The 24,437-nt window shown below is 61.3% G+C and overlaps 2 protein-coding genes across 4 annotated transcripts; one reads left to right on the plus strand and one right to left on the minus strand.

Annotated features, from left to right (window-relative positions):
• Window positions 1-10,059: 10,059 nt before the first annotated feature.
• On the plus strand, window positions 10,060-19,738 carry MGAT4B (alpha-1,3-mannosyl-glycoprotein 4-beta-N-acetylglucosaminyltransferase B). 3 transcript variants are annotated; one of them, XM_044777531.2, is made up of 15 exons: window positions 10,060-10,272; window positions 15,240-15,425; window positions 15,511-15,651; window positions 15,736-15,869; window positions 16,274-16,320; window positions 16,636-16,749; window positions 16,948-17,023; window positions 17,136-17,250; window positions 17,626-17,756; window positions 17,927-18,034; window positions 18,155-18,348; window positions 18,717-18,795; window positions 18,856-18,963; window positions 19,049-19,161; window positions 19,297-19,738. In XM_044777531.2, the coding sequence occupies exons 1-14, from the start codon at window positions 10,176-10,178 to the stop codon at window positions 19,154-19,156; spliced, it is 1,638 nt and encodes a 545-aa protein (XP_044633466.1). In that variant the 5' UTR covers window positions 10,060-10,175; the 3' UTR covers window positions 19,157-19,161; window positions 19,297-19,738. The 3 variants fall into 3 exon arrangements, with proteins under 3 accessions (XP_044633466.1, XP_044633467.1, XP_044633465.1); XM_044777532.2 differs by having other exon boundaries at window positions 18,885-18,963; XM_044777530.2 differs by having other exon boundaries at window positions 10,061-10,272; window positions 18,876-18,963.
• LTC4S (leukotriene C4 synthase) lies at window positions 19,634-23,904 on the minus strand. The gene is made up of 5 exons (XM_044777533.2): window positions 23,619-23,904; window positions 21,453-21,552; window positions 21,281-21,351; window positions 21,116-21,197; window positions 19,634-20,947 (listed from the first exon to the last, which is right to left on the minus strand). The coding sequence occupies exons 1-5, from the start codon at window positions 23,674-23,676 to the stop codon at window positions 20,806-20,808; spliced, it is 453 nt and encodes a 150-aa protein (XP_044633468.2). The 5' UTR covers window positions 23,677-23,904; the 3' UTR covers window positions 19,634-20,805.
• Between the last annotated feature and the right edge of the window lie 533 nt (window positions 23,905-24,437).

The raw sequence follows: 24,437 nt of genomic DNA on the forward strand, positions 1-24,437 counted from the left end.
AGAGAGGAGGCCGATGGCCAGAACGCCTTGCTTTGTCGCTGTTTGGCCCCATTTGGGGCCGCGGTGGGTTTGCCGGGAAGGATGGAGAGCTCAGGGAGAAAGGTGGGGCAGGAAATGGGGCCCTGGCAAGCAGCCCGTGAGACCCCCGCCCCTGGAGAGCCCCAGGTCCGGCCTTCCCAGCATGCCCCGCTGCTGAGCCGGCCCTCACCCTGCCGTGCTCCTGCCCTCCCCCCAGGCCGGGAAAGGTAAACAAGGCCGAGGGCCGGGGAACCCCCTAGCAGGGCCCTTTCTGCCTGCGGCGGCGTGGTCAGGTGGTCTGGCCGGCAGTGAGTCAGTGTCCCATGACCACTGTTCTTACAGGGGGGATTCCCCGGCCCCATGCTACCAATCTCAATGACATCTTACCAGCCAGCCAAGCGGCAGGGGTGGGGAGGGGCTGCATGGGCCTCTGTGGGACCCCAGAGCCAAAAGAGCCCACAGAGGCCAGAGTGGCAGGGAGCTGGCAGCGGGGAGACCAGAGCCAACCAGACCTTGTCCCCGTGAACCTAGGCCTCCTTCTGACATCTGCTGTCCTTTCCTCCCTGGGCAGCCAGGAGCTCCCCCAGCCTCTCCTGTGCCCACTGCCTCCCTCCCTACCCTCCAGAACATGGGAGTGCACACTCTGCAGCAGGGGGAATCTTGGCACCTGAATAAGGAGACCGATATCCACCAGCCCTGCCATCTTTGAGCAAATGCGCAGCTTCAGTTGCCTCATCTTTGAAATGGGGCTGGAGTGGGACGACTTGAGTTGCCCCTCCCAGGTGATGCCCCTAAGTGTGCCGGTGGTCGTTTGGCTGCCTTTGTCAGCTGGTGGTGGGGGTGAGGGGTAGTCAGGAAGGAAGGAGGTGCACCTACAGTAGAAGTGAAGGAGTGGGGAACGCTTGTGACAACGAAAGTGACAAGACCTGAGTCGAGTTTTGGGGGGACTGGCAGCAGGGGTGGCTGAGAGGTCATCTGATTGGATCTGGTGTGTCCTAACCACTTCCTCAGTCCCCCCTCCTCCCTTCCAAAAGTAACCCCATCCTTTGACAATAGTTTTCTGAAGTTCCCTTTGTTTTCTTTAGGGTGTAGAGCCAAGCCTAGAGGTGGGTGCTGGGGCAGCGGGAGACAAGGCCACTGAGCTGCCCCAGGCCACTCTTGAGAATGAAGATCACCAGGGATCGAGCCCCTCCTGACCTCGGTATGAGGCTCAAGAGATGCGTCTGCTTCTCCACGGGGAACAGGGTCGTGGATGAGGTAGCCTCCATGCAGCACTGTTCTGGGACCCATATGCCACTCCCTTCCGCCCTCTCACACCGCAGGGACACACTCCCTGCTTGGTCCTGACCGTGCCCACTCATTCCACCTGAGGACTTTCTCCTGGCTCCTCCCTCTGCCTGAAACCCTTTTCCTGCTGCCCAGCAAGGCAATCTCCCACCCTAAATGGCAACTCCTCAGTGGGGCCTTCCCTGACCACCCCCTGGGGAAAATCCCCAGGCACTGGACATCGCTTGGTTTTAGCCCTTCCTGCAAAAGCCCACAGCCTAGCCAAGAGGTGTCAGGGACTATGGGGGTGGGGGCGGGGTTCTAAAAGAAAAGGGGTTCAAGTCCTCGGTGGGGGAAATGAAAGCCACGAAGAGACATGGCTGGAGAGTTCGGTAATGCCAAGCTGTCGGGGTGTGGGAGCACGGGGCCCTCCTGCACAGCTGCTGGGGGGCTGGAGCAGCTGTGCTGGGCTTGGCTGCGCTCAGTAGACGCGGGGGCGGGACGCCTGCGCCCTCCTGGGGCATTGAAGGGGTGCCTGCCGCCTGGGTCGTTGACGTGCCATGCGCTTGGGGCGGTGGAAACAGTTGTCATCTACCCAAATGCGGGAAGGTGAGGCGGACCCAGGGCTAATGCGGGGCCTCGTCTGCCTATCAGAAAGCCGGGCGCCCGATCGGCGGAAACACTAAGCCCGACGGGCGGCGCTAGGGACCTCTCCGGCTGAGACCCCAGCCCCACGCGCCTGGTCCGCAAGGAACGTGCCGCCCGGTGTGGTAGCGGTAGGGGCTTGGGCCGGGGTAGGGGTGGGGGCTGTTCGTCCCTGCAGGGGGGCCGCCCCCGGGGAGACTGGACCCGACCCCGCCCCACCCAACCCCAAGCGGCGTAAACCAGCCAGCCACCTCTGCCCCTGCGTGTGTCCTTGGGCTCCCAGGGCTGGGTGGGGTCTTTGCCCAACTGAGACCGCCGGCCAGCGCTTCGGTTTCCAGGGAGAGCACACCTCGCTCTCCGCCTCAGACCCGCTGGTCATTAGTGGTCCGGTCGGGCTGTTCATTGAGTGGATCTGCTCCCGGGGCGGGGGGTGGGGGGTGTCGGACGAGTGTCACCACTGAGATCCCAGGACCCCGCCCCTCGCTGGCCTTTCCCTTCTTCAGTAGAGACCTACCCCGGGCCCGGCACTGCCCCCAAGGCACAGGGCCCGCGTGACTGCAGAAGGTTCTGGAAAGATGAAAGGAGGAGCCACGAGGTGTCGGGGAGGGGAGCTGTGAAGAGATCGCGCGATCACCCCGGATGAGTCCAGGCGTCCCAGGCCAAAGGGAGGCCGGAGACCGCGGAGGCGCCAGGGCCTGGCGGGACCAGTGGCAGGAGCTGAAGACAGAGCGGGAAGAGGAGGCGCGGGAGAAGGGTGGGGGCCCCAGCTTGGCCGGGGCGGCAGAGGGGTCAGCGTGGCCCTCTCCAGGGAGGCCGGGCCCTGAGCGGGTGCCGGGGCCCACGCTCTCCGCAGCGGCAGGACTTTGGGGTCACGTGGAGAGAGCGGCCGCTGCGGGTCAGGCTCAGGGCCCTGTCCCTCCTGTGCTCCTCTCGTCGGACACTTTCTGGAAACCTCTGGCTGTGCGGATCTAGCCCTTTCACGTGCTCCCGAGCCTCCGCGCAGCCCCCCCGCCGCCGGCCCGGCCCCCACGCCTGAACCCGCGCCGCGTAACCCGGACAGCCGGGGCCCTTGCCGCACCCTCGGGGCCGGGCCGCGGGCTGCAAGGGCGCAAGTCACCGGGGAAGGGAGGCCGGGCCGGGGCGCGGGGCGGCGGCCGCGCCCTCAGCACCCCACTCTGCCTGGCGCCCAGGGGTTCCTGTGGGGCAGGCCCTGAGCTGAGGAGAGAGCGGCATAGACTCCCCGAGTTGGCAGGACGGCCACCACTGCCACCTGGCTAAAGGCATGTCAGGTGGGGAGAAGCTGGCAGCTCCTGAGAAGGGCCCAGCCCCCCCGGGCTGTGAGAACATGCGCTCCTCCGTCCTCAGGCGCTGCAGGTCTCCAGGCGCCGGGTCCCCTTCGTCGGGAGTTCTGGTGAGGCGAGGAGTAAAGCCCTGGCTTCCAGATTTCATAAGCATTCCTCAGTCCTTTTGCCGTGCTCAGTTAACATCCCTTTTCTGGATGGAAACTTTCCTTTGGGGATTCATTTCTCTGCTACATTGGGCATAGGGTGCGGTAGGCACAGGACCTGCTTGGCCAACCAGAGCATGGTAGCCTCCTGGGGCTGGGATGGGCATGTAGCCCAAGCTGGAGGGTGAAAGGCCCACTGGGGCCGCCTGGAAGCAGGAGCCTGCCTGTGAGCATCCGGGCGGCAGGCCTGAGGAGGGATCCTCAGACAGCTTAAGCCAGTTGATTTGGGTCTTGGTCAGTTGTATCCAAGATGAGTGGACCACCACCTCCTCACCTCTCATGCCTGCGGCAGATTCCCAACGGCATTGATGGGCATGACCGCGTGCACCAGAAATGCAGGGTCGGTTGTAGCCATGCCATGCCCTCAAACCACCAGCTTTCTCTTGATTGTACTTCCTAATAATCACAGCAACAGCACTCAATGCTTCCTTATGCCAGGAAGCATTCTGAATATTTTATATATATTAACTCCCCTGCTCCCTTGAGGTGACACCATGACCAGTTCTGGCCAAGGACCCAACAGAGGAACCACGCATCACTTGCAGGCAGAGTGTTTACTTATTTGCCACACCAGAGCTTCTGGAGCTCTCTCCCTTTCCCAGGGAAGCCCGCAGCCTTCAGGTGCTTATTCCTGGAGCCTGGGCATGAACCGCCAGGAGCAGAGCCCCCAGGGGACCCTTGATAGATAGACAGCTTTGAGAAACACACCTTTATTAAATCACAGAAATTTGGGGTTATTATAGCAGCATAATCAAACCTATCCTGACTCATTATTATCCCCAGTTTACACCCCAAGGAAATGGGCACAGAAAGGATTAAGTAACTTGCCCAAGGGCACAGAGCCTGTGTCACACAGTGGTGGGACCAATATGACAAACCCAAGCAGGCTGTCTCTCTAGTCCACACTCCTGAGCTCAATGATAAACAGCCTCCTAAAGTTTGTCCTGAACCCAGCTACTTTTCATCTTCAACCCCTGTCCCCCGTTCCAGACCATCTCTCTCCTAGATGCCTATGTCAGGGCAGAAAAACTTCTCCTCTACCCTCTTAGGTTCAGTACATGACACTTGTGAATTAAACTGACAAAAGCAAGAAAAAATATTTTTATTTGCATTCTAGGCGATTAGAACTTGGGGGCTCATATGCCAATTTAACAGAGGAAGCAGAGAGGGCAGATGGGGAGAGAAAGCAAATGACTTTTAGGAAAGATAAATGGGTCCTTAGGAGAATAGATGGGAGGTGTGATTGATAGTTTTGTGACAATGTCTGTTTTGTTATCAGGTGTTGAGTCCATCTTTCCCTGGTTGCTCCTGGGGAGGGATTTAGGACAACTGAGATCTTTTGGAGGCTGTGCTTTTAGCAGATAGTTCCGGGGGGAAAAAGCCTATTCTCAAATGCATTCAGCTCAAAATAAATTTTATGCCACAGTGGCGGATTCTGGACTGGTTCTCAGCCCTGCCCCTGCCTACCCCAGGCCCCCTCTCTCACAGAGCCCTACCCAGGCTGGCCTGGGGGCTCCTTGAATGTATTTGCATATTTATTTGCATATGCTGATCCATCCTTTGCTGAAGCAACTCCTCCTCTCCCCTGCGTCAAACTCCTAACTTCACTTTCCCAGGGAGGCCCTCTGTCCTTTGGCACAGTAATTTCCCCCATTATAAGCTTTCTGAGTTCCATGAAACTTACCTTTCCAGCACTGGGCACGGTGGCTGCAGGCAGGACTCTGGCAGGGCAGGGACCAGATCAATGTTAGCACACAGTGTGTCTGTATCTCTAGTGACTCAAGCACATCTGGCCCATGGTGGACACTCAAAACATGTGTTCTGAATGAATAAGGGAGGGAGACATCTTAGGAAAGGGCCAGTGGAGGGATGAGGCAAGGGATACTCAGGGCAGGACTGACAAATGCCCACTGTGCCAGCCACCATCAGCCTCTGGTGAAGACCAAGGACCCCCCAGAACCATGGTTCGAAATGCATAAAATAAAGTATATCACATTACAAAAAGACTACTAGTATTGAAATGCAGATATCAATATAGAAAAACACACAAATTTGTGATATAGAAATACCTGCAATTCTTTATTAACTCATTAACTTATGAGATATAGAGGCAGGACTAATGAATAACAGAAATATGAAATAGTTGTGAGTGTGTAATGGTTATTGAAGCGTCTGCAACACCTGTAGTGAGTATGAAAAGCTCTGTGATTTCTGTGTGGCAGTCACATGTACTACTGTCACCTTGGGCGTTCCAGGACCAGTTCAACTGGCCCCATCTTATCAATAGAGTAATGAAGAAACTGTCTTTCAGAAAATTTGCAAAGTTTTATTAGCCAGAGCATGCACAGAAGAAATCTCAGGGCCGGCCCGTGGCTGAGTGGTTAAGTTTGCGCTCCGCTTTGGCGCCCAGCATTTTGCTGGTTCGGATCCTGGGTGCGGACATGGCACCGCTCCTCAGGCCATGCTGAGGCGGCATCCTGCATGCCACAACTAGAGGGGCCCACAACTATAAAAAAATATACAACTATGTACTGGGGGGGTTTGGGGAGAAAAAGCACAAAGAAAAAAAAGATTGGCAACAGATGTTAGCTGAGGTGCCAATCTTTAAAAAAAAAAAAAGGTCGACTCTTAGCAGAAGTGAAGAGTCCGTCATGCAGGAAGATCCGGTGTTCAAATTCCTTCCCCACCTCATCAAACATGCTTAGAGTCCTGTGGTAAAAGTTTAGAAGCTCATCAGAAATGCTTAGAACCTCACCATAGTGCTTGAAGCCCACCAGTCAAAACCTATCCTGGGGGCTGCCCGGTGGCGAGGCGGTTAAGTGCACACGTTCTGCTTCAGCAGCCTGGGTGGCTGATTCGGATCCCAGGTGCGGACATGGCATCGCTCGTCAAGCCATGCTGAGGCAGTGTCCCACGCATAAAGTAGAGGAAGATGGACTCAGATGTTTGCTCAGGACCAGTCTTCCTCAAACAAAAACAAAAACAAAAATACCTGTCCTGCCAGCATTTCTGCGTGCCAGCCTGTTCTCCTAACCTCTTAAATTTGGCCCCAAATCATGAATCAAGGAGACAGATCTGAATCAAGGAGATAGATCTGAAGGCACACACCCAGTATCCTTGCAGATCGACCTCACAGAATATAGCTGAACTCTTCTCCCAAAAGCTGAAGCTGTAATTAATTGGCTTGTTTATGTGCACCACATAGGAAACTCCCCCTTTTTTTTATTTTGAGGACGATTGGCCCTGAGCTAACATCTGTACCCATCTTCCTCCATTTTTTTTTTTTTTTTTTGAGAAAGATTAGCCCTGAGCTAACATCTGCTGCCAATCCTCCTCTTTTTGCTGAGGAAGACTGGCCCTGGGGCCAGCCTGGTGGCGCAGCGGTTAAGTGCACACGTTGTGCTTTGGTGGCCCACCGGCTCTTTGGGTTCACCGGCTTTGGGTTCACCGGCTCGGATCCTGGCTGTGGAGATGGCACTGTGTGGTAAGCCATGCCGTGGTAGGCGTCCCACATATAAAGTAAAGGAAGATGGGCACGGCTGTTAGCTCAGGGCCAGTCTTCCTCAGCAAAAAGAGGAGGACTGGCGGCAGATGTTAGCTCAGGGCTAATCTTCCTCAAAAAAAAAAAAAAAGACTGGCCTTGAGCTAACATCTGTGCCCATCTTCCTCTACTTTATATGTGGGATGCCTGCCACAACATGGCTTGATGAGTAGTGCGTAGGTCCATGCCCCGGATACGAACAGGGGAACCCTGGGCTGCCAAAGCAGAGTGCCTGAACTTAACTGCTATGCCACCAAGCTGGCCCCCTCGAACTCCATTTTTGTGTGGTAACACTGCTCATTCGGCTGAACTTTGCTGCCTCCATTCATAATTAAAGGAAATACCAAATTTTGGTTAGAGGCTGGTGAAAATAAAGACAGATTTTTTTTTTCTCACCTCAGCTGGACTTGCCCAATTCTGGATCCCTGAGCCACAGGTTAAGAAGCCCTGTGAAGAAGGATGGAAGGACCGGCCACCTCCAAGAGCTGTCCCAGACAATCTCCAGGAAGGCAAACTGAGCTGAGGGCTGGCATGTAACCCCAACACAAAAGGGCATTTTCATTCCGTGGGAAGCAAGAAGAACAAAGGAGGAAGGGCCCACAGCCTGGGGTCTGAAGAGAAAGCAGGACTTTTCTGTGCCCATTTGGCTCCATCCTCTCTCCTGGGTGGGGAATGGAGTTACTGTCCCCAGGCACAAGAAACTGAAGCCTCAGGTGAGGGGGTGCCCCACCCTGGGCCGCAGGGTGACAGGCAGAGCTCACCTGCCTGGAAGTGCCCGGGAGGAGTCTGAGTTGCAGGCGGGCCCCGAGGAATTCCTTACCGCAGAGGCACGGAGAACAGGGGAACACTAGCCCTGTCTCAAAGGGAAAAGTTGGGAGTACGGAGGCCACAGGAAGGGTTGGGCTAAAGGCCTCTCAGCGCTGGGACAGCAGGGCCCAGGCCGAGGGGGGCCCTCGGCAGCAGTGGGCAGGAAGAATGAATGACTGCACACAGGAACTAATGAAGCAAGGATGTCATTTCTACAGACCCTGGGTGACTGGGGAAGCTTCCGCTCCCTTTCCGTGAGCACCCCACTTCCAGCCCCCTCCTGCTGGTAGCACCCTGGCTTTCCTTCAGGGTGTCTCTTCTCACCGGTGACAGCCCTGGCAGGATAGTCAGGCCTGGTGCTGACCCATTCTCAGACAAGTGGTGGGTGTGTGCCCCTTTCATAGCACAGAACACCCCTCCTGGGATTCTGCCTGGCAGTGGGGAGGAGCCCGGACAGGCAGACTGGCTGGGGGACTCTGGAGAGACTGCCTGGACCCCTATGGCTGCCCAACCCCAGCCATCAGTTTCAGGGTGTGGCCCCTCCAGCCAGTCACCTAGGCCCTGTCCCACTCTCCATCCTCCAGATCTCACACTTCCCAAAGTCAGTCCCCACTCTTCTCCGGACCCTGGCCATGGGCACTCCCATTTCTGACAGAGGCCCTGCACTCTCCAGGCATCAGAGCAGAATTCCAACCCCCTCCTGGGCTTCCCTCACCCCTGCTCCACCTCCCCAAAGCCAGAGTGTGGAGGCCGAGGGGACTCAGGTGAGCTGCCCAAACTTTAGTCACTGACAGATCATCTCTTTAATTTTTACTGCTTTAATAATTTTCGTTAAATCAACCCACTTTTAAACTTAAATACACATTTAGAAAAAATGTTATACCCTTTGTATCACAGCCCAGATGAAAAAGCATTATCTCTGGCCACAAATAGAAGATGCCTGTGAAAACACAGGAACTTCTTACAAAGCGAGACAGTGTCCTGCAGAAGGCTCTGCCAAGGCCCATCTCAGTTCAAGTTCATTAGCGAGCACACTCCCGCTGTGTCAGCATTAGAATCCGGCCTTCAGGAAAACAGGCCTCCCTCCCCGGCCCTGCCTCACCTGCTGCTGGCTAAGTACCTCTGCAGAGGCCAACGCCCAGCTTCTGGCATGCTGCCCCAGGTGTGGGCCTGGGCTGGGAGAGGAAAACAAACCCCTAACGCCTCCCAGTCTGAACCCACCCCAAGAGTGGGCCTCCAGGGGTCCTTGCAGCCAATGCTGGGAACCAGGACTGAGGAATGCTGCCCAGGCCCAAGCAGGGAAGTGACAAGGGCGCTGCCCCAGTGCCTGCGCTGGACGAATCCCTTTACTGTTTGTACCCTTCCCGGTTCCACAGAGGGCTGAGGAAAGCCTGCAATTAGGACAGAAGGAAGGTGTAAACTCCCTGCAGTGAAGGCAGAGGCGGCGCTGGACCTTTAGGGGCGGCAGGCCGCACCACTCTGCGCTTCCGCCTGCCACCTGCCCGTATGCGCCTGGTGCTGGAGGCCAGCCCCGCTGAGTGCCCAGCACCTACATACGTTGGCTCTTTTATTCCTGAAAATGGCCCACTGTCCCTATTTTACAGAGCAAGAGCACCTGCCCATTCCCAGCACCCTTTACCCGGCAGTCTAGAGAAAGGTCACGAGAGGGGGAGTGCCCGTGGGCGCCGGTGCAGGCTGCTGTCACTCCGCCGAGTCTCCGAACGGGAGGCAACACCAGCTCCAGCCATACCTTTCCCCTCCCACCGCTTAGACCCCTCAGACCTGGGGGCGGGGCCTGAGGGTCCCTGCGTAAATGGGACCGGGGTATGGATCTGGGGGAGGCTTCCTAATGGAGACGTTCCGGAGAAGGGGTTCGGGGGCCCCGGCGCGCCGCCTCCACCGCAGCCGACGCGCACTCACGAAGACCCCAGCCTCGACCTACCTGAGGCGGCAGCCCCAGGGCGGCCCAAAGCCCGGGACGCGCCGGCCCACGCTGGGCCGCTGTCCCGAGACGGCGGGCGGGATCCCGGGGGCAGGTCGCCTGCCCCGCCCCCTCGCGGTGCTGGTGGCGGCGGCGGCTGATGCGGCCCCTTTAAATCCGGGCCGCCCCGCCCTGCGCCGCCGACTCCGCGGCGGCCCCGGATCCAGGCCGGGCCCGCGGCTCTCGCCGCCCAGCCCAGCCCTGCGCGGCCCGGCCCGACCTGGCCAGCCCCGCCGCGGAGCCGAGGCCGCGCGCGGCGCCCGGCCGGCCCCCGCCCCGCTCGGCCCGGGCCCGCAGCTCCCCCGCCCCGGGGCCGGGGCCCCCGCCGCCCCCTGGCCCCCGCGCCCCGGCCCCGGCCCCCCGGGCCATGCGGCCTCGGCCCCGCCGGCGCCCCCCGCGCACCCGAGGAGATGAGGCTCCGCAATGGCCCCTTCCTGACGCTGCTGCTCTTCTGCCTGTGCGCCTTCCTCTCGCTCTCGTGGTACGCGGCGCTCGGCGGCCAGAAAGGTGAGCCCCCGGCCCCGGCCCCGGCCCGCCCCGCCCCGGCCCCGCACCTGGGCGCCCGGGGCGCCGGCCGCGCGAGGGGGTCCAAGGAGCGGCCGGAAGCCCACGCCGGCGCCCTTTCCCCGCCCGGGCGGCGCGGCAGGACGCCCCTCCCATGCTCGCCCCCACTTGTTTGCTGCCGGAATCACGAAATTCTCTCCGGCCTGCACTGGGCCGCCTGGCCGAGCAGTCGGTGGGTGCCCCGTGCGGCACTCGGCCCGGCCACTGTGAGTACAGTGATGCCGAGGTTAGGGTGGCCGCTCCCACTGGCCAGCTGGGGACCTCAGAGTTCTCAGAGAGGGACAGAGACACAAGGTCACGGAGGTGGCCGTGACTAGGTAGTCCCCAAGGTACCAGCTCCAGGCACCCGGGCAAGAGCAGGCAGTGTTTCCGAGACAGGTGTGAGGGCGCAGCCAGACACCCAGGCAGCACCCTCCACCCCAGCCCGCTGCGCCTGCTGCTCCCTGGGAACTCTGCAGCCCTCCTCCAGGACATCTGGCCCCAGGCCTCCTCCAGAGAGACCTGGGTGCTGGGGAAGCCTTGCTGTGGCTGCTGGCCTGGGGAGGGTGTGGAGGGCTTCACGAGCTGCCAGCCTGGCCCGGCCACCCGTTAACTTACTTTGTTATCTCACTGGGCCGTCGTCCCCCCGCCCCCCCCCCCCCCTACGAAGTTTGGTCAGGTTGGCCAGTCCACTCCCGTGGCCCTCTGAGTTTAGCTAGCACACTTGGGGCAGGGGCAGCACTGGCTGGAGTCTCTGGTGTTGGTGGAGGAGGCTGGAGCTAACGGGGGCCTTGGCCAACCGCTCTGGAGGCCTGGGCAGGCCCTGTCCACCCAGCCTGCAGTCCAGGAGGCACCGGGAAAAGCTGCTTCCTTCCTGCCCCTGGCCTTCCTGCAGGAAGCCGAAGCAGGATCCAGCTGAGGCCAGCTGCCCCCTGGCTCTCGCTTCCTGCTTCCCTGTTCCCCAGCACCACACTCAGTGAGGCTGGGGAAGGAGCCGGAGCCTGCCTGATGCTCCAGGCTCCAGCCTGCCCGGCCCAGCCTAGCCTACTGCAGTCTTCCTGTTTGGGCGGAGGCCTGGCCTGCCCTTGGGGCTCCAGGGGCCCTAAGGGGACACCCCTAGGGCTTGGCGCAGGGAGGGTATGGCTGGGGCAGAGTTCTCTATAGCTGTGTAGGTGAGGTGTGTCACCCAAGGGAGGGTGTGGCTGGGGCAAAGTTCTTTCTAGGTGGGGTATGTCACCTGGGGAATGGCATTTTGAACCCTTAGGAGAGTGGCCACATAAGCAGACTGGCACGGAGGCCAAGGTGGGGCCATATCCAATGGGCTGGGGCACATCTGTCCCGTTGTGGGTAAAGTGACAAGCCCTTGCACCCTGTCTTCAGCCAGGCCACAGTTCCTGTGTGCCTCCTGCAGCAGCCACGTGCCCTCAGCCTGATGTCAGGAGCTGAAACGCAGGGCCCCCACCAGGACACCATCTCTAGGAGCCTGGCTGGCCACAGGGAGCCAGTGTTCCAGAGCAGTGGAGTGAGGGGGATACCAGTGACTCCATTAGGGCCCACTCTCCATGAGGGGGGCCATCCAGGAGGCCAGCACTTTAAGGGCCTGGGGACAACAAGAACACTGCCGGCCAAAGAAGTGTGGGGTTCCTTGTTCCTGGGGTGTGGAAGCCCAGGAGCCTGTGAGGCATGGCAAGGGGGTGACCTGGGCTGTCCCTGTCAAGGGCTATCATTGTTTGCAGGGACTCAGTAGGGCCAGGTCTTTAGAGGACTCAAGAGAATTCTGAATCTGGGCTCTCATGTGAATCCTTGTCATTCTTAGTACATCTGTAGACAACTGTAGTAAGCCCACAGAGAGGCCAGACTAGCCCTTGGCTCCCACTTTGCAGTGAGTGGGGGGCTCAGCATGCACCTGGCCTGGGCACCAGTACTTAGGAGAAGGGCAGAGAAACCTGGATGTGTAGGGAAGGGAGGAAGTGGGCAGGGAGCCAGAGAGGAAGGAGGCAGCAGGAGCAGGTGGCATCCTGGAAGCCCAGGGCCAAGGGCCAGGAAGGACAGACAGGCTTTGGCAAGACGGAGCCTGGATACAGGTTTGGGGCCCACTTTCACATCTCGCTTTGGGCCAAATTTGTGCAACAGCTCCACTAGTGCACAGACTGTGGCCCTCGGCCAAGCACCTGCTGAAGGCCCGTCCCCAGGGAGGACAGCACACCCTCCAGGGGGCCAGCCTTGGCCACATGACCCTCTCCAGTGTCCAGGCTGTCCCCTCTCCTCAGTCCTGGGCCAGGCTCACCACCCAAGCGGCCCAGACTTCAGCAATGATGGACACCCTACTTGATCACTGTGAGGGTAGGTGCAAGTGCTGGGGAGGAGGTAGCTGTCTGCCCCTCTTCACCCCCGAGCCCCGCTTGTGGCTTAATGGCATCCACTACGATGGCCACAGCTGCAGTCCTTCCCTGGGGCCAGCTGCACCTGGGACCAGGCCCTCACCCCCCCCGCCCGGGGTAGGAAGGTGTGGATGGAAGAATCTAAGGTCCCCTCAGTTCTAGCTCCCAGAAACTTCTGCCCCACCCCGCAGAGGCCAGGAGCACCCCCGGTCTCTGCCCCTCTCATCACTTCATCCAGCCACCTAGCCCACGAAGGTTGTGGAGTGCCAGCACGGTCTGGCAGAGCCCCGGCATAAGGCTCAGCCCATGGGAGGTCACAAAACGTGAGTTTCCAGCTTTGATAGGCACGGTCAGAGTAGGCCCATGACCAGAGAAGCCAGGGACGAGGTTCAAACTGGGGACCTGGCAGGCAGGGCAGGAACAGGGGCAGGCTGCTGAGGGACAGGACCTGCAGTGTTCAGGGAAATGATAGAAGGGTCAAAGCCCTCGGAAGGAAGGCTAGGATAAGGAGCAGGCTGTGCCCAGGCCTCGGGGGTCAGGGTGCTTCAGGGAAGCAGTGCCCAGCACTGCCCACCCAGCCTGCCCACTGGAGCAGGCTAAGACTGCCAGGGAGGGGAACAGGCGGCAGTGAGGCCTTCTCACTCTCCCCCTACTTCACAGGGGGCTGCCTTGGGCTTGGCCAGTGGCACAGGGGTTGCCCCTTCAGGAGTCAGTTGCTTCACTTCACTGCGGTGGGCATTGGGGAGCAATAGGCAGGTGGGTGGAGACTCAGCCACGCAGGAGGGAGGCCACCTGCAGTGTCAAAGAGGCTCTGAATTCCCTCCTGCTGGGCTTCAGCACCTCCAGTCCCCTCTCTGTCAGTGGCTGCTGGGTTAGGCAGGGGAGTGTCCGGGGTGGCTGGCTCCCATTCAAGGGGTCAGGTTTCCAGGATAACCTGGCCTTGGAACCTTGCGCAGAGCCTCGTGGATTGGGTAACCTGACCCCCTCCCACCCAGGTTCTGAGGCACAGGTGGCCTCTGCCTTTAGCCCCAGGCAGGCAGGGAGTGGAGGGAGGCTCGCAGGAGCTGGGTTTGGAATGCCTCTCGAGGATCCGTCTTTCTCCCCCTCCCTCCTCCTAGGGGCTACCCTCTCCTCTTGCCCTGGACTTAGCACTGAGACCTTGAGACCTTGGCCCTCCAAGGCAGCTGCAGAAGGAGGTGTGGCCTGAGGTGACCAAACTTTGCCTTGGTTGTGACTTTTGGTGCACAAGGCATTCTGGAGCCTGTGACCCTACCAGGGACCAAGGAACAGAGCGCTGCCTGGAGTGGGAGAGTTCTGGAAGGCTTCCTAGACTTGGAGACTTTGACACCAGGCCTTGAAGGCTATGTGGCTTTTCATTCAGCCCGGAAGAGAAAAGGGATCCCAGGCGGAAGAGACAGCATGCGTGAAGGCACAGACAGTAGACAAGGGAAAGGAGTTGTGTGTGATGGCAGATGAAATGGGCAAAGTGAGATCAGAGAAGGTGTTGAGTGCACCTCAGGCAGGGTGTTGTTTGTGACATTCTTGCTCGCTGGGCCCTGTCAGACCAGTGGAGCCAGGTACTTGCACCCTGGGGATTCCTCTCCACCATCAGGCAGTCCTACCTCTGTGTTCTCCTGGCCCACCTGCACCCCTAATGCCCGCAGCTGAGGCCCAGCCAGAGGCTCTGACATAGGTCCCCCAGGGTAGCATGCAGGCCCTTTGAGGTGGCCCAGGCCCAGCACAGGTCTCCAGAGAAGGAAGCCTCAGGACATTCAGAGCTTGTGTCCCCTCTCTGCCCACTGACTCGCTGAGTGACCCTGGGCTCATTTCTCAACTTCGTTTGTTCCTCTGAGTACTGGGGGCTGCAGCTGCAGCAGCCCCCCAGGGTGTGAGACTGGTGCCCTGTGCAGAATGAGCAACCAGGGACTGACTCTGAGGACAGTGATGGATAGGCCCGGGGCTCAGTCCTACTTGGAGGTTGGGGGGGGGGAGGGTCCAGGGAGGTTATCTATCCCCAGAGGGTCTTGGGGATGGGGCTGCCTGTGATCTCCTCCGTGCAGGAGGGTGGGGAGCAAAGTGCAGAGGCTGAGAGGTGGGAGAGAGGAAGGCTGGGGGCTAAGAAGCCCCTTGAGGAAGGCTGCGTCCTTGTGCCATGGATGGGACATTGGGTGTCCCACCTCCTGGAAGGAGCAGATGCTGTAAGAAGCAGCAAGAGGAGGCTTGGGGAGCCACTCTCTGGAGAGGATTCAGTCTGAGGCTGTTCCAGCCCCTGCTTAGGATTGTCTCACCTGGGGCTGAAAGTGATCCGGCAGACCTCCTGCTTCAGATACCTCCTCAAAGGAGAAAGTATGGGGGGGTGGATACTGGAGAGGGCTAATCTCCCCAGTGGAGGCTCTTCTCCCCCAAGTGTGAGTGTTGGTGACCCACCTGGAACATCAGGTAGAACAGATGTAGATGGGCTGTAGCACAGATGGGCTGCAAGTGTGTGTGCTGGCACACTCAAGGGGCAGCGGGCCAGCTCCAGGCTGACAGCGTGTGTACCACGCACAGGCGATGTGGTGGACGTGTACCAGCGGGAGTTCCTGGCGCTGCGGGACCGGTTGCATGCGGCTGAGCAGGAGAGCCTCAAGCGCTCCAAGGAGCTCAACCTGGTGCTGGACGAGATCAAGAGGGCCGTGTCGGAGAGGCAGGCACTGAGAGACGGGGACGGCAACCGTACCTGGGGCCGCCTAACTGGTGAGCGGCGTTGGGGCCCAAGCGGCAGGGGAGGTGGGGCTGACCGAAGGCCGGCTGTCTGACCCGTCCCTTTGCGACCCACCAGAGGATCCACGACTGAAGCCGTGGAACGCCTCACACAAGCACGTTCTCCACCTGCCCACCGTCTTCCACCACCTGCCGCACCTGCTGGCCAAGGAAAGCAGCCTGCAGCCGGCCGTGCGCGTGGGCCAGGGCCGCACCGGAGGTAGGGGCAGGGCCGGGAGGGCCAGAGGCGGTCGGGGGGCCGTGCCGGCGCCCTGCCCAGTTTCGACCCTCCGCGCCCCTGCAGTGTCGGTGGTGATGGGCATCCCCAGCGTGCGGCGCGAGGTGCACTCCTACCTGACAGACACGCTGCACTCGCTCATCTCGGAGCTGAGCCCACAGGAGAAGGAGGACTCGGTCATCGTGGTGCTGATCGCCGAGGCGAGTGGGCTGGGGCGTGGGGTCGGGGGGACATTCAGAGGAGGAACACGGCACAAAATCACAAGAAGGAGAAATGAAAACAGAGCGACATTCCAGAGGAAAAAGCTACGAGAAGTTCAGTTTCATTCACAAATTTATCGTTAAAAAGAAACATTGTAGCGCCCCCTCGTGGATATGCCAGTTACCTAGTTCGCCCTTCCCCCCCGCCTTGGACCCAGGTACCCCAAAGGGCTTTTCCGGAGGGACCCGTGGCCTCGAGGCCCAGCCTTACTTGGCCCTCAGGATGGGGGCTCACCCCCTCCGTGTGTAGGGCCATCCGAAGCTTGCCTCCTCCTCCCTAACTCCTTCTTCCAGGCCATGTGGGGAGGCAGCCAGCTTAGGGAGGGCAATTGGTCTCCCCACAGACTGACCCACAGTACACCTCGGTGGTGACGGAGAACATCAAGGCCTTGTGAGTACTGGCAGCCCCACAGAGCTAGTGGAGGGAGGGCCCTCTGCAGGGTGTGGGACAGGCAGGTGCCCGCCTCCCACACGCGATGTGCCTTTCCTCCGTGGGAAAGGGTGCTTCCCATCTTGGCTGTAAGGGGGTGGGTATGTAGAGGTGGCTCAGCCCCTCTGGAGCCTCACTGCCTCCGTGGGACAGGTGTGGTGTTGAGGGATGTCTGCCTGGTGGGCCTTAAGAAAGAGACTGGGTCTGGGTGGCTCAGCTCTGTCCCTGCTGCAGTCCCTGGGGGCTGCACACCCACTGTGCCTTCCTGTCCCCCAGGTTCCCCACGGAGATCCATTCCGGGCTCCTAGAGGTCATCTCCCCTTCCCCCCACTTCTACCCTGACTTCTCCCGTCTCCGAGAGTCCTTTGGGGATCCCAAGGAGAGAGTCAGGTACCAGCAACCCCCCCCCCATGCTCTCAGCAGCTGGCCCACCTGTGCTGAGAACCCAATCTGTTGGTGTCTGAGTCCCAGGCACTTCCCTGCCAGTGCCTCTGTTTCTCCACTGGAGGACCGCCACCTGGGGAGGAGGGTGGTAGTCACCCTGGAGGTGGAGGGGTCTGAGCTCCCGAGGCCCCTCCCGGCCCACAGGTGGAGGACCAAACAGAACCTCGATTACTGCTTCCTCATGATGTACGCACAGTCCAAGGGCATCTACTACGTGCAGGTTAGCCTGAGACCCTGCCCCCCCACCTCCCTGCTGCTGGGCCTGGGTGGGGAGTCCAGTGCTACCCCAGGGCTATGCTGAGTCCAAGCCCCTTCTGTCCACCGCTGTGCAGCTGGAGGATGACATTGTGGCCAAGCCCAACTACCTGAGCACCATGAAGAACTTCGCGCTGCAGCAGCCCTCAGACGACTGGATGATCCTGGAGTTCTCCCAGCTGGGCTTCATCGGTGTGCCACCCCCACCCCACCCCACTGACCTGCCCAGAGCCTCTCAGTCCCGCCCACCTCCGCCTTTCTGTCATCACCTCTCAGACCCCTGCCCTTCACCCCAGCACCATGCACTGTCATGCTGTAAGCCTTTGCCCAGATCGGACCCTGCATGGAGCGCCCAGCGCAACTCCTGGTCTGCTCCCATCCACCCTCTGCATCGGGGATCACTGCGCTCACCATCCCCATTCACCCCTTTGTGCGCACGCCTGCCTGCAGCCAGCCCACAGGGTTTGCTGTGAGACCCTCCCCGGTGGCCCCCACAGGAATTAAGAGGAAGTAAAGCAGGGCAGAGCTGCCCACCCAGTACCCCTTTCCACCCACTCCCACCTCCAGGGAAGATGTTTAAGTCGCTGGACCTGAGCCTCATTGTGGAGTTCATCCTCATGTTCTACCGGGACAAGCCCATCGACTGGCTTCTGGACCACATTTTGTGGGTGAAGGTCTGCAACCCTGAGAAGGACGCGGTGAGCAGGGCTGCGCAGAGGCGGGCGGGGCGGTGGAGCATGCAGCCTCCAGCATGGACTATGTCGGTGTCTCCGCGCATGACGCAGGGAGATGGCGCTGCTGCCGTAAGAAGCACTAGCCTGGGAGGCAGGGCTGAGCTGAGCCCTAGGGTGTCACCCTTCCTCCACAGAAGCACTGTGACCGGCAGAAGGCCAACCTGCGGATCCGCTTCAAGCCATCCCTCTTCCAACACGTGGGCACTCACTCCTCGCTGGCCGGCAAGATCCAGAAACTGAAGGTGAGCTCTTCCCCACTGGAACCTGGCCCAGGACCCGCAGAGCCCAGGCGGAGGCGGGGCGAAGGAGTGGCAGGGCGCGTCCAGACCCACTCTGGCACTGCTGTCCCTCCTTGGTTGCAGGACAAGGACTTTGGGAAGCAGGCTCTGCGGAAGGAGCACGTGAACCCGCCGGCGGAAGTGAGCACCAGCCTCAAGACGTACCAGCACTTCACCCTGGAGAAGGCCTACCTGCGGGAGGATTTCTTCTGGGCCTTCACGCCCGCCGCGGGGGACTTCATCCGCTTCCGCTTCTTCCAGCCTCTGCGTCTTGAGCGGTCAGTGGCAGTACCCACAGGTCCACTTTGGAGGAGGGGCAGGGTGGCCACCAGGGTACAGGCCTCACCACACATTTCTGGACCTGCATATGTCCCTCTGTGACTCCCCGTAAATTACTTAACCTCATCATGCCCCAGTTTCCTTATCTGAAAAGTCGGCCTCATAACAGTAGCTAGCTTGTAAAGACTGAGTCAGGCATGCCCACAGGAGCTCAGCGACATTGCCCATCACCATCGTCCCTATCAGTAAGGCCCTGGTTGCCTAGCGCAGCCTCCCCCGGAGCCCACCTGCTGCCACCCAGGCCAGCCCGGCCTTTCCCTGCTGGGCGTGCCTGGCCTGCGGCAGCTCACAGGCCTGTCTGGCGCAGGTTCTTCTTCCGCAGCGGGAACATCGAGCACCCAGAGGACAAGCTCTTCAACACGTCTGTGGAGGTGCTGCCCTTCGATGTGAGTGTGAACGCTGTGGGGGTGCCCTGAGGCCTGCCCACCCCCAGCCACGGGCTTCAGCCCCTTGATTTTGCCTCCAGAATCCCCAGTCTGACAAGGAGGCCCTGCAGGAGGGCCGCTCAGCCACCCTCCGGTACCCTCGGAGCCCTGACGGCTACCTTCAGATCGGTGAGTGGGGTCAGGCCCGCAGAGGTGTGGGAGAGGCTGGGTGACAGGGGTCTTGGGACGGCCTCTCAGCGCTGCCCTCCCCCAGGCTCCTTCTACAAGGGTGTGGCGGAGGGTGAGGTGGACCCTGCCTTTGGCCCCCTGGAAGCACTGCGCCTCTCCATCCAGACAGACTCTCCTGTGTGGGTCATCCTGAGCGAGGTGAGGCGAGGCGGGGCGGGGCGGGGCAGGGCGCAGGGAGCTGTTCCGAGTGGCTAGACCAGGGCGGAGCTCCTAGGTTCCCCCCCCCCACCCCACCCCCACTCCCCCCACTAACCCTGAGCCCGGCTCCTCTAGATTTTCCTGAAAAAGGCCGACTAAGCCCAGGGCTCCTGAGGGTCCACTTCGGCTGGCCATGAAGCCCGAGACATGGGAGGTCGTAGCTGCTGCCCCCTGGAGTGCCAGGCCACGCACCGCCACCCCAGCCCGGGAGGTCCCGTCTGGCGCCCGCTGGCGACCTGGGCTTGCCGCTGGCCCGGAGGCCCCAGGAGCTGGTGCTGCCCCGCGCCGGGCCGCGGCAGAGGTCGGCGGCCCCCACACTGTGCCTGAGGCCGGCCCTGGAGCCAGGCCGGTGGAGAAGAGCTTTTCCCTGGGCGCCTGCTGTCTCCGGCGCGAACACTGGAATGCGTATACTACTTTCTGTGCTGTGTTTTTTATTCTTGGATACATTTGATTTTTTCACGTAAGTCCACATATACTTCTATGAGAGCGTGACTTGTAATAAAGGGTTCATGAAGTACGTGCCTCACATGGGAGCGCCCCACGCCCCCGCCCGCGGCCATCTCGGCGGCCGTGCCACGGAGGGGAACTCGCCCTCTGCGCGGTTTCGCACGTCACCATCTCCCGGGAGTGTCCGGGCCGCCCGGCTGGTCGGTAAGTGGCGGTGGAGCTGCTGCGGAACGAAGTCCGGGCGCCCAAAGCCGCCCTCTCTCCATGAGGACCCCCACCCCCGTGCGTCCCTTAGCTCCCATCATCCCGCCCCAACCTGCGGCGGCCTCTCAAACCAAAGGCGTCTCCCCGCCGCCTCGTCCCCCCTTCTTCCTGGGTCTCAGCCCTGTCCTCGTCCACAGCCCCCAAGCCTCGCTCATCTCTCCGCCCCGGGTCTCTGACATATTTTAGGGTCTCCGGCCCATCTGGAGGCCTTTGCACACGCTGTTACCCTGCTTGGAAAGCTCTCCTCTGCCGGCTCGGCTACAAGTCGCCTCTTTAGGGGCACTCTGTCGACCACCTTCCCAGGGTCTGGTCCCCCGAGGCACCCGGACGTTTTTTTCAGAGCGCCTATCACGACTACACCGACCACCTTCGACGTCCCCATGGCTTCACGGGCAGGGTGCCCCGACACCTATACTGTTCTAGACGCCCGGGACCGAGGGGTGACAAAATAAAAAGGTCCGTGGTGTTGTGAAGGCCAGGAGACAAGGAATAGGGCGGCTGAGGGTCAGTGGAGGGCAGGCCTCCGAGGAGGGCCACAGGAGATCAGAGCGCTGACCTCGGCGGGAAAGGGTGCCCGCTGGTCGGTCGTGAGCGGGTCGGTAGAGAACCGGCTCGAGCTCCGGTCCCAGGGAAAGGCCCCTCTCCTTCCGCGGCCGCGCCCGCGCCCCTGCCGCCCCCGGAAAACCCGCCTGGCTGCTGCGACCCCTCCAGGCTCCACAGCCTGCAGGGCGCGAGCCCCTCCGACCCAGAGAGCGCATCCAGGGTCCGGTCACAGGCACTTTAATTCGAGGCTGGAAGGCGGGGGCGAGCACCCCTCCCCCGCCGTCCAGGAGGCCCGGGCTCTCCAGTTCCGCCGATCCGGCGTCCTCCATCTCAGGCCCTGGGCAGCACGGTGCGGAGCCGTCCGAGGAGCGCGGCGCGCAGCGCGGCCGGGACGAAGTGGGCGAGCAGGCCGAGCGCCGCCAGCGCCAGCAGCAGCCAGAGCGCGCGCGCGCTCGCGTACAGCGGGGCCAACCTGCGGGAGGTGCTCAGCGGGGGCGGGGCGGGGCGGGGCGGGGCTCCGCCGGCCGCTCCCCGAGGGGCCCGCCTCCCGCCGGCCTCCCCGGCCCGCCGTCAAGTCCAGGTCCACGAGCAGCCCGCCCCCGCCCCGCGCTCCCTCCCGGAGCCCCGCCCGGGCCCTCACCTTTGCTGCGGCGAGCGCGCGTAGCCCTGAAAGTAGCGGAGGCGTGCCAACAGGTAGACCAGGCCGCACAGGGCCGCCGCGCCTGGGAGCGGGGCGGGCGGGGCGCCGTGAGCACGCTGGCGGGCCCCTGGGGCTCCGGTGCGCGCCCCTGCCCCGTGCTCAGACCTTCGTGAAAGAAGATGCCGGCGACCCAGAGCGTGGCGAGGAACAGCGGGAAGTACTCGCTGCAGTTCACTCTGCGGGGCGGGGCGGTGTGAGGGCGCGGCCGGGGGGCCTCGGACCCTGCCCCGCCCGGGACACGCACCTTCCCGCCCCGCGCCCTCTCGCCGCGCCTCACTGGGCTCGGTAGACGCGCTCGAACTCGGGCGGGCCGGTGGTGAGCGGCGGCGACACGCGGAAGAGCCTCCGCGCCGAGATCACCTGCAGGGAGAAGTAGGCTGGGGGCGAAGCGGGGCGGGAGTCAGGTCTGGCAGCCCAGACGCCTGCAGCCTCCCCCAGGCCCTGCCTCCAGCCCGGCCCTGCACCTTCTCTTCTCCTCCCTTCTGTAGCTGACGTCGTCACGACTCCCCTTTAAAGCCCTCCCAAGGAAACTTCCCGCCCCTGCTCGTCTCCGGCCTTGCCCAGTGTCCACGACGCTCAATGGGGAGGGCAGGGTGCGGGCCTTGGGCGCGTTGTCAGTGTAGGAGGAAAATGATAGTCACAGGCACACCTGCCCAGGGGTGGGGCTGCCCGGGACTTTGCTCCTGCAAATCATTTGACTAGCAAAACAGAGGCAAATACCCAGTTCCCACTCTCTAGGCAAGGACCTTCGCTTTGGGGCCCCCCAGGCAGGGAGTGCCACCAGGGTCTGAGGCAGAACTGGCTGCTTCCTTCCAGGTGTTGGGGAGCACACACCCTGTGGCTGACAGTCCCTGGTCTGCCACCTACAGAGCCCACCAGGAAGGACCTCCTGACCCTGCTTCAGGCCAGGGTCACTCAAGCCTGGATCCCTGTGCCTCCAGACTGTCGCATGGGCTCCTGCCTCAATTTCTCTGTTCAGGCGCTCTGGACCCTTGCCTAAATCTGACAGGCTTCCTCTCTTCTGCCCCCAGGTGGTTGCAGCTGGAAGTTTTCCAGTCCAGCCCCAAGCCCCTAGGGTTCTGCCGCCCTCCATTACAGCTTTTTTTTTTTCACTTTTAGATTTTTTATTTTTTTTCCTTTTTCTCCCCAAAGCCCCCCGGTACATAGTTGTATATTCTTCGTTGTGGGTCCTTCTAGTTGTGGCATGTGGGACGCTGCCTCAGCGTGGTTTGATGAGCAGTGCCATGTCTGCGCCCAGGATTCGAACTGACAAAACCCTGGGCCGCCTGCAGAGGAGCGGCCGAAATTAACCACTGGGCCACGGGACCAGCCCCTCCATTACAGCTTGAGTGGGTGCTGAGGGTGGGCTGGCCCCACGGGAACTCTGTAGGCAAGGACCCTTGACCCCAGGGCAGGCCCCCACCACACACAGCCCTAATGCTGAGTGTCCCCCACTGTCTTGTACGTGCTGTGCTCTGGAGCCCTCGGTGCCAGGCCCTCTGCAGACATGTCTCATCCAAGTGCACTGAGGGTGCCAAGGGCAGCCATGCCAGCACAGTGTAGGGTCTGGAGGGGGCCCTGTGGCAAATGAGGAGGGGCTGAGGGCCAAGCTTGTTGGCGTGGCTGGCGGTGAAGTCAGCCTGTCTGCTTGGCCCCTGCAGGGCCCCGGTCCTGGGCTGTGCCTTGTCCTAGCCCATAGACTGTGCAGCAATGGTATCCCAAATAGCAGAGCTGTCTGGCTGACGAATGAGTTCTCTAGGGCCAAGCTGAGATGGGCATCAAGCAGGCAACTTTGGGGGGCCTGGGGAGCAAGTTCCAACCCTGTCCATCTCCACGTGGTCCCAGCATGAAGAGGGTGCCTTTGAAGGCAGGGCTGGGGAACGGGCCTTCTTGCTGGGACACCCAGGGAGCGGGCAGCTGGTGGGGGCAGGGACTGGCCGGAGCAGGGCTACTCCGGGCCCATGACTGTCCCACTTCTGTACCCAGCACCACACCACCTGTTCATCCAGGCACACCTCCCAGGGCCTACAGCCCAACACAGCTGGGTGCCCCACCTGCTCTCTGAAAGCCCCCTATCCTCCTCCGGGGTTCTTTATGCTGGTCTAGGGGCCACCACCCCACCCCCAAGCCAGGCATCTGGCATGCCTACCTCAATCGTCCCTAGGGGCATTTTTCCATCACTCCCCCTTTCAGCCTGGTCCCTGCCCAGGGTTTCGCAGTTCATCCTGCAGACGGCTCTCCAGGGCTTCCCCCCTCCCCTGGGAAAGTGCAAGCCCTCAGCCCTGGTGCATCCCAGCCTCCGGTGGTGGGGTCAGAAGAGCTTGGGCGCCAGGAGTCTGGTCTGGGGGCCCTGCCTCTACCCTCATCTGGGCCTGTGCTCTCCAGCACCTCCCCAGGGTCTGGAAGGCAGAAGGCAGGCTGCAGGCGTGTAAGGCCCACCCACCTTGCTGCAGGACTCCCAGGAGGGTGACAGCAGCCAGAAGAGCCACCTCGTCCTTCATGGTGCCCGCAGCTCTGTGGGCCCAGCTGGCGTGTGAGAGGGCTGGCTGCTGAGCTCCTTTCAGCCCCCGTGTGCTGCTCGGAGGCTGGCCCAGGAGAGGAAGAGTGGCTCGTTCTCCTTGCCTCTTCTCGGGGGAGGGGGAGGTGGGGGAGTGGGGGAGGGGCGTGACGGTGACCAAAGAGCCAGGGAGCCCAGGCAGGCTGGGCAGGCGGAAACAGGGTCAGACAGCCTGGGCAGGAGATAGTAACCAGCTGGGGACAGCCCGGCCACTTCCTCCCAGTCCTTGTCCCTTTTGAGCCTAGCCCTTTGCTGGCAGAACCCAGCCTGTGCACCCAGGCACGCTCCAGCCGAGTATGTCCAGCTGCCACGCCGTCCCAATGTCCCTCAGGCCCTGCACCTTCAGCAGGTCCCAGTTGGCCCTCCATTCCTCCCTTTCTCCTGGGTCTGGTCCCAGGAAACTAGGGGCTGCTGCCTGAAGCCCCCACTGCCAACACTTCCCATCTATCACCAGGTCCCACACATTCTCAAATCCACCCCCATTGCCACCTTCCAAGCCCCACCCTGCCCCAGTCATCTCTCACCTGGGCACAGGTCGCAGGCTCCTCAGGAGCTCCCAGCCTTGACCCACCCCCCACGGCCCCCGCAACTGGTACACACCCACTTCTCTGTTTCCCCTCCCCCAGCCAGGGCTGTTTTGTAACATGCAACTCTGACTGAGGGCATCCGGGCACCAAGACCACACTGGGCACAGCCATGTCCTTA

Source organism: Equus asinus, chromosome 9, assembly GCF_041296235.1.
Source record: "Equus asinus isolate D_3611 breed Donkey chromosome 9, EquAss-T2T_v2, whole genome shotgun sequence".
Taxonomy (NCBI): Eukaryota; Metazoa; Chordata; class Mammalia; order Perissodactyla; family Equidae; genus Equus; species Equus asinus.